This window comes from Crocodylus siamensis, chromosome 5, assembly GCF_052110815.1.
Source record: "Crocodylus siamensis isolate JL-2025a chromosome 5, ASM5211081v1, whole genome shotgun sequence".
Classification (NCBI taxonomy): Eukaryota; Metazoa; Chordata; order Crocodylia; family Crocodylidae; genus Crocodylus; species Crocodylus siamensis.
This window is the reverse complement of record NC_143399.1, coordinates 204,980,243-204,994,405: the sequence shown is the minus strand read 5'-3', so window position 1 is coordinate 204,994,405 and position 14,163 is coordinate 204,980,243. Positions and strand designations below refer to the sequence as shown.

At 45.9% G+C, this 14,163-nt stretch overlaps 1 protein-coding gene across 4 annotated transcripts in view; it reads left to right on the top strand.

Annotated features, from left to right (window-relative positions):
- The window catches only part of SCAP (SREBF chaperone), a 90,177-nt gene that overhangs the window by 26,307 nt on the left and 49,707 nt on the right, over positions 1-14,163 (top strand). For 3 of the 4 annotated variants that reach the window (XM_090047995.1, XM_090047999.1, XM_090047998.1), the window contains exon 2: positions 2,892-3,127. In XM_090047995.1, the coding sequence (XP_089904121.1) occupies positions 3,006-3,127 (122 nt within the window). In that variant the 5' untranslated portion in view covers positions 2,892-3,005. Of the gene's footprint in view, positions 1-871; positions 2,651-2,891; positions 3,128-14,163 lie in introns of those variants that run through there. The other variant, XM_090047996.1, reaches the window with a different exon arrangement.

The window sequence follows — 14,163 nt, the reverse complement described above, 5'->3', positions numbered from 1 at the left end:
GGGTTCAGAAAAGCATGCTGAAGGCTGGGATGGCTTCACTGCACAGTAGCAAGAGGTTTATCTTGTCTCTGTGTCACAGCATCACTTGACTAGTCCAGTTTCGGTGCTGCACTAAATTCAAGCCAACTTTTTTTTTTTTTTGAGCACTTTTAAGAGCATCTCCATGGATGACAAAGCTGTACAATGTGTCTTCTCCTCCAGGTCTGCTGCATGAGCAGAGAAAAGATTTCCCATCTTTTACTAACCTGCTTTATGCAGATTTCTGGCTCAACTGTAAAACATTAAGTGGTTCTTTTTAACAAGCATTTACTTAAAAAACAGAACCAGAACACCCCCCCCCACCCCCCCGACTTTCAGTGGCATTTTTGAGGTACTTCACAAAGAATAGATTGGTTCTCTGGAAGAAGTTCCCTTGGGAGGTGTTAAATAGACCTTGATTGCAAACAGATATTGCCTTTGTGCCTCCATTACCACCTTTATGGGGGTCTTCAGGAGGAGGCTGGACAGATATTTGGCTGGGATGGTACCGGCACCTGTTCCTGCCCAGGGCAGGGGGTTGGACCTGATGATCTCTTTAGGTCCCTTCCAATCCTAAGCACTATGATGCTATGGAAGGGGAAGCAAATGGGTGCCTAGACAATTTGCTGCACCACAAAAGTTGGTCCACCAAAAGGAGGTGGTAGTTTCTGCCGCGTTATTGCAGCAGGTATTTGTTGGCTTCATGGTGGAAGAGAACGGGCGTCCTGGAGTTGCCTGAACTCTTCAGCTGCCCGAGGCAGGTGCTTCTGATTCTCCACACCCTGGGAATTCCTGCACAGGTTTGGGACCTTCAAGCCCTGGCTGCCTGGTTTTCTGACTCCTAAAGGGACATGCCCCCAGGAATCTCCAGGGCATGACTCTGAGAGGGGAAGGCCGAGGTTTCCCGTTTGCAGAGGTGCACGCGTCTTTGCAAGTAGGATCCCCAACTTTCTCTGCTATGAAGATGCACCCTAGGGAGTTTCTGGGCATGCCTCTCCAAGCTGGGAGCACGCTGCCTGCTGTCCCAAAGGATCAATGAGCAGGATGGTGTGTGACACGTTTCGTTCAGCGAAGCAGATCGGCTGTCAGGACACATCCTGATCCATTTAATTTGGCAATGGCAGTAAGATTAGGGCTGTCTTTGGTCTGCAGGTGGCTGAGGGCTTCAGATGGCCCCAGAGGAGTGTTTTAACAGCTCCCGAAGGGGCGGAAGCAAGGTGGGAGCTTACAGACAGAGTAACGCACTTTCTGCTCCGCACGTCTCGAGTTCTTCCACCTGCTTACAAGGAGATTGCAGAACACAGGAGACTGTGCTGATGACAGCAAAGTGCACGTTTTAATTTTTCCAGTATGAAATTCATAGATAATCTTGTCTTTCTGTGAATAGCAGAGAGTGCGTTGAGAGCCAAGAGTCCGTTTTTTACTTAGCATACTGGTCTGTACTATGTGCTTTACAGTTGTACGACCCAACCAGTAAGGTTGGTTTAGAAAAACAGGCCTGTCATGGCCCTCAGGAGGTCACATGTAGTCCAGCCCCCTTGCTCAAGGCAGGACCATCCTTATCTAATCCTTTGTCAGATCTGCTTTTAAGACTTGAGCAACAGCCCTCATGTACAGCTTCTGGGTGTAATGTCCCAAATGCAAAAAAGATAATTTAACTTGCTAGGGGGTCAAGGGCACTGTCAGCATCCTGCCACTGCAAGGACATGGAATAATTTGTTAAAGTGGTCTCAAGTGATGGTCCTCCAAGACAGAGGACCGTACCCCCTGCTAGAAGGAAGTGAAGGAACAAGACCCTTTCGCCAGGAACTAGCAGGAGCGTTGGCACAGCCCAGTTACCATCCTCAGCCTTGGTTGCAGCCAGCACCCAATGTTTCTGAGCAAGTGGGGGGGGAGCCCCTTTAATGTTCCAATATTAGATTTTTATTTTTTATTTTTTTAACTTTCCTCGTGTGTATTGGTGGATTCAGTAGAGAGGCTTTACTGTGCTTTGTAAATCGGTGACTAGCAAATTCAAACTGCCTGGTGCTAGCGGCGTGTTTGCTGTTGTAAAGCAGTAACAAAATATTAGACCATTTCTCTCCTACAGTTCAAATACACATTTAACTTGTGCCGCAGTCTCTGTTTAATACCTGGCATGCTTGAGCAGGCTGGCAGATTTAAACAATTGTTTTTTTCCAGAGAAAGAAATTACCCACCTTTTGTCTTGTCTGTAGATCCTGTGCCCGATCTCTTCCCTTTGCCACCATGGGGTCTCTCACAATGGGACCTTCAAACGGAGGCTCAGCATGTTTCGGTGCACTTTATCCTAAGATGTTATGGCCAGGAATGATGCCCATCACTTCCCCGACTTTAACTGGTGCCTTGGGCTCCCCGGCCCTTTTTCTCACTGGCAGAACGTGGGTTTGTTGTGCCCTAAGGACTCCTTCCCTCTGCCCTTGCGGCATCTCCGTTCTCTGTTTCATTTCCACTTGGAGATCCTCTGCCTATTTTCCCCACGCCCTCCCAGCTTGCTGCTCCTGTGTCTGAGGCCTGTCAGCTGGCTCCCAGCCTCCCCTGTTAGTGCTAACACTGGACCAGGCTCTCCAGAGGGGTGGTGGACTCCCCATCCTTGGAGGCTTTGAAGACCCAGGTAGACAAAGGCCCTGGCTGGGATGATGTAGTTGGGGCTGGTCCTGCTTGGAGCAGGGGCTTGCAGTAGATGTGACCTCCTGGGGTCCCTTCCAACCCTCACTCCCTGTGATTTGTGATTCTACTACTTATCCTGGGCTGCTGAGAGAGGTTTCTTGGTCATCTTCCTCTGGAGGAGATATCCTCTAGAGCAGAGTTGGCTATGCTGCTCCTCTTACATCCTATGTCTCCCTTTTTTCCAGCCTCCTGTCCTGAGCACAGTGCTTTTGGAGTGTTGTCCGTGGTGGACTCTACTAACCCCCTCCCGACCCCCCCCGACACGTTCCGGGATGACAGCTAGGTGACGACAGCTGAGGATGACCCTGACTGAAAAACTGCGCGAGAAGATATCGCGGGCGTTCTACAACCACGGGCTGCTGTGCGCTTCCTACCCTATTCCCATCATCCTCTTCACAGGCCTCTGTATCTTGGCCTGCTGGTAAGTCCTGCACAGTGCTCGTTTTCACAGGTTGTCACCTGGTGATGTGCTGTTGGTTTGTGGAGCTCTTTGAGTGTGGAGATGACTATAAGATTTCATTGCTATCCCAGAAGTGTTTGTTCTAATGTGGAAGCTTCTGATATTTCTTGTTCTTCGGAGGCAAAGATGGAAGCCCTGGATAAAGCGTCTTGATTTCTAAAAACAAGGACCAGCTGATGAATGAACAACTCCAAACCAGAAATGAGAAGCAGGGGAAGAAATTAGCTGGGTATTCCTCTCCACCCCCATGTTTTCAACCTAAATCATTGTCCCTGCAGCTGTGTTACCTTATCTTTATGCAGTCTTACCCTGCCACAATGATTCTCCAAACTTTTTTGGCTCTCAAACTGCTTCTGAACACGATAATGGTTTGGCTTGAGCGTTATCGATGAATAACAAAGTAACCCTTTGTCTCTCTAACCTCTCCAGTAACCTGAGCTATCAAGTTCTTCATTTTGTTTCTTTCTCTTCCTCCACTTATAGTTCCTTTTTCTTTTCTTCCACTCTTGGTTACCCTCTGGAAAAGTCTTCTGCAGACCTCCTGGGGGGGTTGTGTACCCCGGTTTTGAGAAACACTGCCCTGGTACATCTTGTATCTCCCACAGAGTTAGCTCTTAAAATATCCAGAACACTCATTTAGGAGATTGTTACCCTTTAGATCAGTGGCCAGTTGGCACTGAGGAACCTGTTCTGCTGAACATAATGCTGAACTCATCATAGCTTCTGCCAAGAAGGGCTTAGAGCCTAGATCTCTGCCTAAAAATTTGGAAGGTAACTAAAGGATAGTCTGTTGTGACCTGCCTCACCTTCTCCAGCTCTCCTTTGAAAAGCAGTCTAGATCACGTTTAAAATTCATATTGATACAGAAATTCTCTCCGAGCTGTGGTGTTTTTCTTGTCATGCCATAATTTCTTCCACCATGCATGTAACTTTAAAAGGAAGCTGTTGTTATTGACATCTGTTTTAAGGAGAAATCTCTGAAACACCTTGTTGCACAGCTACTGAATGGTGTGGAATAAAAAGGCCTTTGTCAGCATCTGGGGATATAAGTGCAGAAATACTGACTCTGGACTTGGAAGGGTCTTATTGGATATGAGGCCAGTGATGAATGAAGGTGGATGAGGAGAGGCTGCGAGCTATGGGACTCAGCCTGGAGAAGCGAAGGCTCAGGGGAAACCTGGTGGCAGCCTGTAAGCATATCAGGGGTATGCATCTGGATCTGGGGGAATGTCTATTCACCAAACCACCCCAAGGGAAGACAAAGTCCAGCTGTTCCAAACTCCGGGAAGACCATTTTAGGCTTGACATGAGGAAAAACTTCTTTACCATCTGAGTGTTCAGAGTCTGGAATAGACTCCCCCAGAAATGGTGCAAGCACCGACTCTGGATTCCTTTAAGAAACACTTGGATGCTTATCTTGCTGGGGTGATCTGATGCCAGTTGACTTCCTGCCCCTGGGGCAGGAGATGGACCCCATGATCTCATGAGGTCCCTTCCAGCCCTAATGTCTATGAAATCTGTGCATCTTTCAAGTCTATTTAGCAACACATATTCGCCCATCTCAGGAATTCAAGCGCTGGTAGTATTGAATTGTCAAAGTATTAGTAGTGTTTTTTCACGAGAGTCTATCTGAACCCTTAAAAGGTGCTGCCTTCTTGCTGCTGACTCCAGTGAGAACTATTTTGTTTTCCTGACTCTGGACTCAAAAATGTCTCTTCAGCCTGTTTCTTTGACAGGTCTTGCACTGGCGCTCAGAGCCAATAGTGCTGTACTGTGTCATGCCGGCGGTTCATGTTCTTTAGTCTTGTCTGTCGCTTCATACTCCACAGGAAGGTGACCCACACACTGTGTATCAGCAGTGCTGTAGCTGGGTGGGGAATCCCAGGACCTTAACCTCTCCCACAATACACATTGCTATGGAAGCCTCTCAGTCAAATAAAAGACTCCCGAGGATATCGCCCATCTGCTGCCCTGCCACCTAATAATAGCCTGAAACCCTCAGTAAGAGCAATAAATCTGTCGATGTGCTGCTTCGATGTGCTAGCTCTGCCTAAGGCCCTGGAAAACCTATCCCAGACAAAGCAGGAAGTGGTTACTGCTAAGGGCGGGCTCTCATAATTCTGTTTGGCTGTCCTGGCAGCCTTTGTGAAGCAAATACAGAAAAGGAAGCTTTGTAATGCACTGACAGTTTCTGCATATTGCCGTGCTCTTGAAACCGAAGAAGCCAAGCTGTGTTTGCACGGTGCCACTGCCCAAAGAATTGGCCCCGACACTTGGTATTCTCACTAGCCAACTCAGTGCTGTCTGGACATGGCTGTGCTGCTTCTGGTTTTGGAGGCAGCCTGTGAGGAGGAGGATGTTGTACACCTTTGGTAGGGACTGTAGACGTGGCCATCTGTTCTGGTGTGGTCTTGGTACTCCTTTTTGATCCAGATAAGAATTGCAGGAGAGTTATCCAGCTGGTTGAATGAAGATGCTGAACAGCATGAGCAATGGAGGAGATTAAGTGGAAATATTCTCCAGACAGTGAGGAAATGTCAAGACACTTCAAAGTGTGGTATCGGGACTTCCAAAAAAAAAAAGAAAAAAAAAAAAAGAATGCCAGGTGGAGAGGAGCTGCGATCTAGCTCTGCACCGTCTAGACTCACTGCAGTCCCGATATTAGTTAGTAACAAACTTTGTTCTCCGTCCATTTGACACTCTGTAGCATGCAGACAATAAGTTTGTCATCTGTAAGGGAAGAAAGAGGCTTAGGGCTACATGGCCTCATCTTCCTCATTCCCAAACACTGCTAAGACTGGGAAGTTTCCAACTTGAGATGCTTTTGCAGGAATCTGTTCAAGAGATGGTTTAGGATGAAGGCTGCCAATTTTACTGGAGCAACAATTTAAAAAGGGGATTTTTTTTCCTCTATTGCTGATCTTTATCTGAAGTATGGTTTTGTGTGTTTATTTTTAATTAAACAAGCTTCCCCTTGTGGCTCCTTCTAGCTTCCAGTGCAAGAGACTGTTACTAGTATGCTGCTTTTAACTTTTGATCTACTTACTTCCCTCAGGGTGCTTTCCAAAGTACTGGTTCAAGTTCCTTGTTTTCTTCGGTTAAGGGCTCATGTGTGCCCATTTTACAACTATCTGCTCATTTGAGCATTTTATGTAGAGAAAGTTGGCAAAGTAGCTTTTTATGCAGCCAGTATTCATTTTTGGCTTAACCTGGGTTTGCTACCCCTATCGTGAGTCCAATGATTCTGTAGTTGATATTACACAGGGGAGTGAGAGATGTCTACCACAGAAGCATATTTCTTGAAGGACAGGATTGAGAAGCTTGTGACTTCCAAGGCCCCGTGTTACTTGTTTGCCATCTGGAAGGACTTGATGGTGTCTTGCACTAACATACAGTTGTGAAATTCCTTGTGCCTTAATGTCTGGAGTGTACAGAACCCAGCATCCCTGTCTTCACTCATTCTGTGGTGAAAAGGTACTTGGAGGACTTGAGTACATCAGAATTGGAGAGGATAATTAGAGAAAACCAATGCCGGCTTCAAGAAAGAAGTGTATTCAAGCATCGGTTTCATCCGGGGCTAATAGAGTGGACCTCTGACACAGCATTAATAATAGTACAAATCCATAATAATTGGATCAGGCTCTGAGCATTTGGGCCCTAAGAGCTCTGACTCGTGAGGTGATACAGCACTTCAAAAACTCAACAAGAAGGAAAGTCCCAGAACCTCAGTCCTGTTATAGGAATCTAGTATTTGTTTTGGGGAAAATGAAAGAAAGATGGGGAAGTATAAAAAAACAAAACTTCTGTTTTCTCAAGCACAATGCAAATAGAAAATAAACTTAACTCATTATAACAGGATAATAATCATGATGGTAATTGTAGTTGATTAAACAGGAGGAGAGTAGGTCCTGAACTCTGAATGGAAGACTAAGTTTGGAATCTATCATGAGGCACATAAATGAGCACAAGGTGACCAGAAACAGCCAGCATGGATTCACAAGAGCAAGTCATGCCAGACCAACCCGATTTCCTTCTCTGATAAGATGGCAGGTTCTTTGTATGGGGGTAAAGGAGTGGCTGTGATGTACCTTGATGTTAGCAATGCCTTTGACACTGTCTCGCATGCCATTCTCCATTAATAAGTAAGAAAATACAGATTGGATCAAAATACTGCAAGATGGATATGTAACTCGATGAATCATTGAGCCATTGATGACTACTTGCCAAGCACAATGTCCAGTTGCAAGGAGGTATCAAGTAGGATTCCCCAGGGGTCAATACTGCGTCTGGTATTGTTCAGCATCTTTAATGATTTGGATGATTTTGGGATTGAGTGTACACTTAACAAATTTGAGAATGTCACCAACTTGGATGGAGTTGTACACACTTTTGGAGGGTAGGGCTAGGATTCAAAATAACCTAGACTGATTGCAGACCATTACTCTAGTCTATCAGATGAGACTCAACCAGGACAAGTGCAACATTCTGCACTTGGGACAGAATAACTCTGTGCACAGGTATTGACTAGGGTGCAGTACTTCAGGGAAGGCCCTGGGGGTTACAGTGGGCCATAACCTGAATTTGAGCCAACAGTGTGCTTCTCCTACAAAAAGAAAAAAAGCCAGCAGTAGACTGGGTTGGATTAACAAGTGTCATTTGCAAATCAAGGGAAATGATTCTTCCACTGTGTTCAGCACTGGTGAGGACACATCTGGAGTCCTATGTCCAGTTTCGGTCTCTGCATTTTGAGAAGGATGTGGATGGATTGGAAGGAGTCCAGCACCCAAAGTGACAAAAAGGCTGAAAGTTTTAGGGTTATTTAGTCTGGTGAAGAGAAGACTGATGGAATTTCATATGTCTCCAAATACCTGAAGAGCAATTTTTATAGAGAAGATGGGGTGGGGGGGTGGGGTGGGGGGGTGTCATTTGAGCTTAAACTTAGTAGGGGTCATAAGAGCCCTATATTCATTCCTGCCCAAGGCAGGAAGTTGGACTAGATGATCTGCTCAGGTCCCCTCCAACCGTACTTCTATGAACTATGAAACTATGATGGAGATGGGTTTTTATCTGTGGCTACAGGGGACTGGTCTAGGAACAATGCCTGCAAGTTGCAGCAGAGGAGATTGAAGTTGGAGATAAGGAGGAACTATCTGGCTCTGGTTATCAAACATTGCAACAGGCTGCCTAGAGAAGCTGTGGAGTCTCCATCCTTGGAAGTTTTTAAGATGAGGTTGGACAGACACTTGGCTGGGCTCATGTAGTCAGGGATGACTCTGTCTTGAGCAAATGGCCTTGTGGAGTTCCTTCTGGCCTTACTTTCCTTCTGGCCTTACTTTCCTATGATCCTTCTCAGTGGATGTGCACATTTAGGAACCAGCGAAGGTCCTGAAGGCTTATTGTAACTGAAAAGAGATTGGGCCAGAGCTTTGGTCATGGTCTTTCCCCTGTGGCCCCAACTTGGCTGTCTTGGTGTTCAAAATGTTCTCCAGAGTAATTAAAGAAGCTGATGTGAGCTGAGTGGCCTTGTGTTGACTTAAGAGGTCCTGGTTCTCCTTTGGCTTTGTGTGGCAACCATCATTCAGTTATACCTCCTATAACAGAAAGGTCTGCTCTCAAAGTGCACAGCCAAGTCCTAGATAACTCATCTAGTTACGGAATAGTTAATGGGTACCCAATTAAAATACCTTGTTTGGATGTATTTGTATGAGCACTTTCAACCTTGAAAGTAGGATATTAATAGGGCATTTTAATGACACGTCTTTTAAAGCTTTGTGCTAGGTCATTGGCATGGATAGATTCACCCAAGACAAAGCATATCTTCTAAGAAGTTCCTACTGTAAAATCCTAATCAAAGTGATTGACATATTTTCAGTTTGCTTTGAACAGCAAATAGATAGAGGCTCATTTCAATGAAAGAGAATTTCTTGGACCTGCCTTGCTTTTCAGTTTCCTCTTTGGACCTGAATCTTATACGAGGTGCCCTTAAGAGTTTGTGTCTTAGAAGTTGCCATCCTGGTTGCAGTCACTTTGAGGAGTTTTTACAGAACTTAAGGCTGTATTGGGCAACTGCAGCACTATGTCTTATGAAACTAAACCTGCTAAGGGTTAATACATCTCTCTGTTGCTTTTTTGGCCAACATACAAGATAGAAAATGAGGGTTGGAAGGGACATCAGGGGGTCACATCGAGTCCACCCCCCTGCCCAAAGCAGGACCATCCTCAGCTACATCATCCCAGCCAAGGCTTTGTCTAGCCAGGTTTTATGAATCTCCATCCTTGGAGGTTTTCAGCCTCTCTGGGTAACCTGTTGCAGTGCTTTACTACCCTCCATAAAAGGTGCTCTTAAAATAATACATTCAGTACCCTGCACAAGCCTTTGGTCTACAAAATTGACACTGTGGTACCCAGTTCAGAAAAATTCTGGCACTGGCTTGTAACAGCTCGCACTCGGATTAAAAAAAAACAAAAACTGCCAAGGCTTGTTAGGTGGCTATATTGTTGAAGTTGCCTGTTCCTTAGACATTTGGAAGCATTCATTCAGATACATGGTAGTCTGTCTGTCTTCTTTTGAATGGAAGGATGATGGGAAGGAGAGGCAGAAGGTGGCAGCCTGATCATCATTCTGTATTTCCACCACTTTTACATGTTAAATATGCAAGCCTCATCAGTCCCTGTCTTGGATGGTGGCTCTGCTTGCTGTGTGCACACATTTATTAATAAGATAGAAAAGCAGGGCTGGAAACACCCTGAGGAGTTCACATCCAGCCCAACCCCTGCCTGAGGCAGGATCATCCCTATCTAAACCATCCAATATAGTTAAGTGATTAAAAAATAAAACCAAATTTCCATATTTAATTTCCCTTTTTTCCCCTGCAGTGCTGCATTTCTGGTCATTGCTTTGTAAAAGATCTTTGGACATTCCTATTGCAGCAAATAGGAATATTTCTTAATTTCTCAGGCAACTCGCATTCTTTTAGTAGAGCAAGTCTGTAACTTAAAAGCATGTAGCCCAAAGATTTGTTGGTCTGAGAGAGGCTTAAGTTGTTCTCATCATTGTAATATCTTTTGGTACCCACGGTCAGATATGAAGTTGCTCTGTAGTTGGAAGCGCTTATACAACTTTCTTCCAGCTAATGACCTGTGAATTAAAGCTTTAAGGGACTGAATTAGCTGTATGGCTGTGTCTATACTGTATGTCAAAATGGATATAGAAGAACTAGAGAAGGTCCAGAGAAGGGCAAAAGGGATGATTAAAGGTATGGAGGGGCTTCCCTATGAGGACAGACCGAAGAGGCAAGGTCTGTTCAGTTTAGTATTTTTGTAAACCCTCATCATATCCCCCCGCCCCCAAAGCATTTTTTTTCTAAACAGCAAAGAGAAAGTAAATGGGGATTTATTACTGACTCTCACACTGTCTCTCAATACAAGAATGAAGGGTCACAAAATGAAACTAGGAGGTAGTAAGTTTAAAACAAACACAAGGACGTTTGATTGGTGTTTGTGTCGTTTCCCCCTTTTCCCCCCCCCGTGTCATTAAAGTGTGGAACTTACTGCTGCAGGATAGTGTAGAAGCTGAGAGTTGAACCAGATTTGAAAAGGGATTGGACAAATTCTTGGAGGAAAGGGGCAGTAGCTATTGGGCACAGGAGTGACAGTAACAGTGAGGGGCACAGCCTCCAAATTGGAACTTCCTAAACTCGAAATCCTGCAGGCTGCAAGTGGGAGAGGATCAGCGGAGGGAAAAAATGCTAGTCATACCCATCACTCTCCCTTCCAGCATCTGCTCTCTGCTGCTGTGTGACACAGGAGACCGGGCAAGAAGGACCCAGGAAATGGCAGTTCATATGTTCTTACACTGGTGGGTTTCTCCCGGAAACGTTGTGTTGGCTGAGAGCAGGCCGCTGGTGCCAGTCTGCCCAACATGGGCTCACACTCTATTTCTGGTGGCAACATCTGGCTTCTGGATGCAGCTCCACTTCAACTGTATTGACAGGGCAGGATGTGGATCTTGGGTAGGTACCAGCTGTAGGTACCAGCTGTGGGGTGGCAGACGAGGACTTACTCCATGAAGTAGAGATGGAATAACTCTGCTGGCAGTGGAGAAGAGCCTCCTGCTTCAGGAAAACTTTGGGTCAGGACAAGAACTTTGTAGCAGAAAACAGGCTACCCAAGGGTATTGTGGACTCCCCATTCTTGGAGGTGTTGAAGACCTGGCTAGACAAAGCCTTGGCTGGGATGATGTAGTTGGGGCTGGTCCTGCTTGGAGCAGGGGTTGGACTAGATGTGACCTCCTGGGGTCCCTTCCAACCCTTGTTTTTTTGTTTTGTCTCTCCCCCCCATGATTCCATGAAAAGATTAAGAAGCAGGTTTGCATCTGTCTTGAACTGGCTTGGTCATTGTAAGTGGGACCACTTCTAGCTCGAATGACAAGTTGGGCTCATCTTCTAAGGAGCTACAGTCAGACCCACTATGATTCTGTAGATCTTTCTGCTAGAAGAGAGAAAATTTTCAGGTAAAGTTCTATAACTTTCAGGTTTTGGTTTTTCTTTGTTTTTAAAGGAGAATTTTTTTTGAGTTCCACGCCAAATTGGCCAGAACGATTCCAAATCCATGAGTCATTCAAGAGCCCTGTGTGGCCCTAGCACTGGCAAGCATCCTCCATCCCTGCCTGGGGCTTCAGGTGTTTCCAGATCATTTGGTGGGCATCGTACATGCAGGCCCAAGCCCAGAGGCTTGGGGTTCAGATGTTCCCGAGTTTTACTTGCCCTCAGCTGTACAGCCACAGGAGCAAGCTTGGGAGAGGTCTCCTGTTTCCAGACAATGGGCATAAAGCCGAGATCTTCCTGCTGGAAGTGAAAGCGGGAGGTTACCTGTACACTACCTCTGTGGGTACTAGGATGTGCCAGAAAAACAGTTATCTTCAGTGACTAGGAAAACTGCCTTAGTGGTCACAGTATTTCCCCTGCCAGGTTTATAACTTCCAGTGTTACCCACTTGCTAATCTGCCTCCTGCTTCTAACCCTTGGAACAAAGCTGCTCTCAGCCTTGTCTGCCTCTTTAACATGTTCCCCTTCCCCACAGAGAGGCTACAATCTCCTGGGGAGGTGAATGATGAAACAAGAAGCAAACGTGCTCTCTGGAGCAAGATCTCCCCTGCTTCGCTTCCAAAATAAAACAAGCCCGTGGCAGAGGATTAAAAATATCAATCTTCTTTTTGCTCCCACAATGTGCTGCTTTGTGTGAAGGTCGCAGGATTGGGGCACAGTCTTCGTGCTGTGCAAGCAATGCTCTTAAGTCTTCCTGAACTGATGTTGCAACATTGTTAATGCATCTGCACATTTGTCTGCTGCTGCCACCAACATCTGGCCCTGAACAAAATCTTGTCCCCTTTTCCCACTGAGAGTTACCAACCAAGAAACCAGGAGCCTGACTAACAAACAAACCAACCCCAGGAGGGAAACGAATGCTATCTCGTATTGCTCCTTAAGTACTCCTTGGCTTTCTTAGGGCAATGAGAGGCCATGAAATCAAAAGCGAGAGGACTCTGTTTATTCCTCTTTTGAGGAGCAGATAACAAAAAAGCTCCTGCCAAGTTCATCTAGCATTTCTTGCTGGATTTGCTTGGCCAGGGTGCTGTGTCCTCCCTGCCTCAAAGACGGGGGACTTGGCTAAGAGCTGCTTCTAACCTGTTTATCACCATAGTTCCCCATGGTGCGAAGCCAGAGAGAACTGCATTGTGTCCTGCAGGTGTTGGCTGTTCTCCGTTTTCTTTGGCTCGTGCGCGTCTCTCCAGATAACGTGGAGGCGGTGCTGGTGGGATGGGGAGACAGAAGATGGCGGTGATTTCCACTGTGGTTTGATTAAACAAGTGCTGCTGTGTTGGGCGAGACCAAATGTCTGTCTAGGCTGGTGTCCTGTCTCTTGTGACTAAGGTGTTGGTGAACAAGGAGAGGGATGGCAGGAATATCAGCTGCTGCGGGCTGAACTGGCAGGTCTCCAGTTTGGCTCTTTAGACTGTCTTGAAAATAATGTAAAACAAATGGAAGCGAATAGAATCTGTTTGGGAAGCACCCTTCTTAGCAGTTACTTCACTTCAGGGATTAAAAACCTGCCGCTGAGCAGGGTTGCCCTTGTGCGGGACACGGGGCTCATTTGGGGCACTTCGGTGTGTAGAAAGGACCTTTCTCAGAACGGTGTCTTTTTTTTGAAGATCCTGTCCTCTGTTGTTTAACTGTGTTGACTCCAAGTCTCCCTCTTCCTGCCCACTCCTCTCCATCCTGGCATTCAGGAAGGCTCATTTGCCCCTGGATCACACTCTCAGCTTCAGACTTCCGTTTCCTTTTATCTTCCCTTCCTGCCCGAGACTCATTCCTTTGTCCCTGTAGCTCTTGATCTAGAGCAGTCTGGGTACTTTTTCTAGTGGGCACTTTTTTTATTAATAAAAGAAGTGAACTGGTCTTGGCAGGCTCCTGAACCGTCGTAGCCACTTGTGGGAAGCTGGAGTCCCTCTGATGGCTGAACGGCAGCTCTTGGTTTATTTTAAGCACCTTTTGTATCCTCAAAGGTTCTGAAACGCTTCTGCTTCCAAAGTAGCAAATTTAAGGAATTTTGTAGTTTCCTTGCACTGCTGCCTTCTGGGTTGGTTGGTTTGTTTGTTGTTGTTGTTTGTTTTTTTTTGTTTGGTTTTTTTGTTTTTTTTTGCTTCCTTTTCTTTCCTGTTAGTTTGGCTCTGCTGTCCATGGCTGCGAGAGCTGTTGCTATAATTAACCTGCCCTCATTTAATTCTTAAGTCTATTTAGTCTTGTGTTAGAAACCTCGTTTAAGCTTGCCATTGTAGTAGCCTTGAACTAGGGTGATGAAAAGGAAAGCTCACATTCTGGGGGCTCTTTAATCGCATGAGCTCAAAGCCGTCCATAAGTACTATTCTTTGCAATGCCCTTTGATAGAGGTCTGTTTCCTCCGTCCCAGTAGGGAAGATTTGCAGCTGTTTCAACATC